General features: G+C 39.6%; 1 protein-coding gene across 1 annotated transcript; it reads right to left on the reverse strand.

The window, feature by feature from the left end:
• Positions 1-528: 528 nt before the first annotated feature.
• LOC125008573 (protocadherin alpha-3-like) lies at positions 529-3388 on the reverse strand. The gene has a single exon (XM_047585864.1). The coding sequence runs from the start codon at positions 3300-3302 to the stop codon at positions 828-830; it is 2475 nt and encodes an 824-aa protein (XP_047441820.1). The 5' UTR covers positions 3303-3388; the 3' UTR covers positions 529-827.
• Between the last annotated feature and the right edge of the window lie 567 nt (positions 3389-3955).

Consider the following 3955-nt stretch of genomic DNA (forward strand, 5'->3'; position numbering starts at 1 on the left):
TAATGTCTCGCTGCATACAAGACTGACGAAGTTTAATCACATTCATGGTAAATACTCAGCTGAATGCAGATTTCCAAGAATTCATAGCTTAGTTTTTGGAAATGGGGGAAGGTGATATACTCAGTAATAGACTGGACCTTAAATTGAGTGTTAAGTATTAACCGAGCTGTTTTAAGCTTGTGGCCAAGGAGTGTATCATAGCCTACATTTAACAATTGCCCCTCACCTCCTTCCTTCCCACGACCATATGTAAGAGTAAAAACAAAAAGAAATGCATGATGGACATAGCAGGGACAGCAATACTGTTTTGCAAATGCAGCAAATTCAGCTATCTGAACATTGTTAGTTCTCATGTTCTGGGTTATTACATGAACATTAACTGCATGGTAATGACGTGACAAGCAGGTAACCTTGACTATCTTTTATTTTACTAAAACTATTCACTTATTGCCAAGATTTTAACATGAAAAGATGTTAAACAGTCAACCATTGAATAATAGTAAGTTTAATATTTAGAAAAGCTCTGTCTGTAATGTAATTCTGTTAAAACCAATGAACACATGCTGGGGAAAAAAGGATTAATTTGATCGAAACCATGGACAGCGACTGAGACCAATTGGCATTACATTTGTAGTTTGTTCACAATACACACCTCTGTGGATAGTTTTTTGTTGTGAATCTTTAGTTTGATATGGTTTAGTCCTGTAAGAAGTTGTTTTTTTTCTGCTCATGCAATAGATGATTACAAGAGTTATAATTTGTTTCTTATAAAAAAAATATCAACACAAGTAAGTGAAGACATCTGCGATTGTTCATTTAAAATTGTGTTAGTTATCAGCATACCGGTTTTCCACAAACCATAACCACTGAAATAGATGTGAAGTAATTCTTGTTAGGGAAAAAAGGGTTGTTTGAAGCTGTCTTACCTCCTCAGATGTTCTCCTCCTGTCAGGTAGCACTAGAGTATTTGCATGACTGCCAGGGACTATAGTAGATCCTATACTCATACTGGGTCCAACTAACATGTATCGTTTGTCTCCAGATCGGTACTGGATGCTGTGACACAGTGTCCCATCATAATTTGGTTCTTGTAGATATTTAGAAGTATAGTCTGTGGATTTGGAGCACTGCATTGCAATCAGCACAATGATACTGATGAGAAAAAGAACTGAAACTGAGCCCAAAGTTATCATCAGGTAAAATGTAACATTGTCCTCTTCGTCTAGTTTTGCTGCACTTTTAACATCAGAAGCTGCAAAAGCCTCTTTGGGCTCCACCAGTTTGACAATGACAGTAGCTGTTGCTGAGAGTGAAACGTTCCCATTGTCTTTGACCAGTATGATCAGTTTATGCTCAGCCTCGTCTGTCTCTGTCAACGAGCGAAGTGTCCTGATCTGTCCTGTGTAGCGGTCCAAACCAAAGAGACTGTGGTCAGTAACTTCCTGCAGTGAGAACAGCAACCAGCCGTTATATCCTATATCAGCGTCATAGGCTCTGACTTTAGTCACCAAGTGTCCTGCGTTCACATTGCGTGGAATCTCCTCCACTCCTTCAGCAGAGCCATTGGAGCTGAGTGGATACAGGATGACTGGAGCGTTGTCGTTCTGATCCAGAATGAACACGTTCACTGTGACGTTGCTGCTCAATGACGGAGAACCAGAATCTGTGGCTACAACTTGGAACTGGAAAGTTTTCAGAGTCTCAAAGTCAAAACTTTTCAGTGCTGTGATTCGTCCATTATCAGAGTTTATGTTTAGAAATGAAGATATTTTATTATCTTCGCTTCCATCTCTGACAATATGATAGGATATCAGAGCATTATCGTTCTCATCACGATCAGAAGCTTTAACAGAAAATACTGAAGCTCCTGGATCATTGCCCTCACTGACATAGAAAGTATAAGGACTCAGTAAAAACTCTGGACTGTTGTCGTTCACATCTGAGACAACAACACTTATTGTCTTTTCAGATGATAATGGGGGCTGGCCAGCATCTTTAGCCGTTATAGTCAGGTCATAGTGTGATACTTTCTCTCTGTCTAGTGGAGACTTGGTTACTAATGAGAACGTTTTGTCTTTTAGGGATGGTGATAGAACAAAAGGAACATCCTCACCTATGGAGCAAATTACTTTCCCATTGAGACCAGAGTCCAAGTCATTTACACTGATAAGAGCGACTGTAGTTCCAGGTCTTGAATCTTCAGGGATGAAGCTAGAGAATGAGGTCACCTCAATCTCAGGTACATTATCATTCACATCTGCTATCTTAATAATGACACTTTTCTCTGTTGTAAGAGGAGCCAGACCTTTATCTGATGCCTGAATTTCTAATTCATAGACATCCTTCTCCTCATAGTCTATTAAACCTTTTACAGTTATCTGTCCTGTCAATGGATTGATATCAAATAGGTTTAATATGTCTTGATTCATACTATTACTGAAGGAGTAAACTACATCTCCGTTTGGACCGTCATCTAAATCCGTGGCATTCACTTGAATGATTTCTGTACCTTCTAGAGCATTTTCTTTCAGCGTCACAGAATAATCATCTTTATAGAAAACAGGCACATTATCGTTCACATCCAAAACCTGAATTATAATCTTCATATTACCAGATTTCGGAGGTTTACCTCCATCCAGTGCCGTCAGTATTAATGAGTGGCTTCTTGCAGTTTCTCTATCTAAAGATTTTTTGACAATCAGTATAGGTATTTTACCATCGTCTCGTTTATCTTTAACTTCCAAACGGAAATTGTCGTTTTGGCTTAGTTTATATTGCTGTACAGAGAACGGGCCACTGTCTCGATCCCGCGACGCTTTTAACTGAAATCTTGCTCCGGGCAACACGGATTCTGAAATCTCGAGGGTTTTCTCTTCTTCTGGAAACATTGGAGAATGGTCATTTATATCCAGAACTTCCACCTCGACGTAATGGATTTCCAGTGGGTTTTCCAGAACGGTTTTTAGATTTATGACGCACGTACTACTCTGAGCGCATACCTCTTCCCTGTCGATCTTTCGGCTCACATACAGGATGCCGTCGTTTTGATTTACATGGAAAATGGAATCCGCTCCACTCGAAACAATCCGATACCTCCTTTCTTTCAGGGTGCTTTTATCTAATCCCAGATCCTTTGCTATGTTTCCAACCACAGTTCCTTCGTTGACCTCCTCGGAGATCGAATATCTCAATTGAGCTGAAACTACGCTCCACAAAAAAACAGCGAAGGCGCATACTGCCAACAATCTTCTCTTCCTCCCTGGCTTGTATCTTCTTTGTTCCATGATCATTTCCGAAATCATCGTTTTTCCATCTCAACGCTACCACCTATGTTATAAAATTTGAATCCCCAGCTTTGGTAAACGAAAATCCTCCTCCTACAAAAGCCTTTAACAATCAGGGTATTTACAACGGCGACAATAAGAACAGACAATGCTGTGCTAATACTGAAAAGAAAATGTTGTCAAGAGGTGGGATCAAAATGCAATGACGACGAGCTGTGTGCTGCTGACATTTGATAGTACACTGACACCATGCGACCGAATGTCTCGCTGCATACAAGACTGACGAAGTTTAACCACGTTCATGGTAAATATTTTTTACAGCTGAATGCGGATTTCTGAGAAATCATAGCAGAGTTTTTGGAATTGAGGGAAGGTGGTATATTCAGTACTAGACAGGAGTTTAAATTGAGTTTAAGTAATAATGGATATGTTTCAAGTTTGTGGCCCAGTATTGCATCATAACCTACATTCCACCCCTTCCTTCCCACGACCATTTAAAATAATAAAAACAAATAACGACAAATGCATGGATGGACGTAGTAGGGATAGCAATACTGATTTTGCTAATGCAGCAGGTCCCGCTATCTGAACATAATTAGTTCTTAGGTTCTGATTTATTTCATGTATTTTAACTGCATGGTGATGACATGACAAGCAAGTCATCTTGACTT

Source organism: Mugil cephalus, chromosome 5 (assembly GCF_022458985.1).
Source record: "Mugil cephalus isolate CIBA_MC_2020 chromosome 5, CIBA_Mcephalus_1.1, whole genome shotgun sequence".
NCBI classification, from domain to species: domain Eukaryota; kingdom Metazoa; phylum Chordata; class Actinopteri; order Mugiliformes; family Mugilidae; genus Mugil; species Mugil cephalus.

Coding starts and splice junctions, on each gene's coding strand:
- LOC125008573 (XM_047585864.1), bottom strand. CDS start 3,302: ATGATTTCGGAAATGATCATGGAACAAAGAAGATACAAGCCAGGGAGG.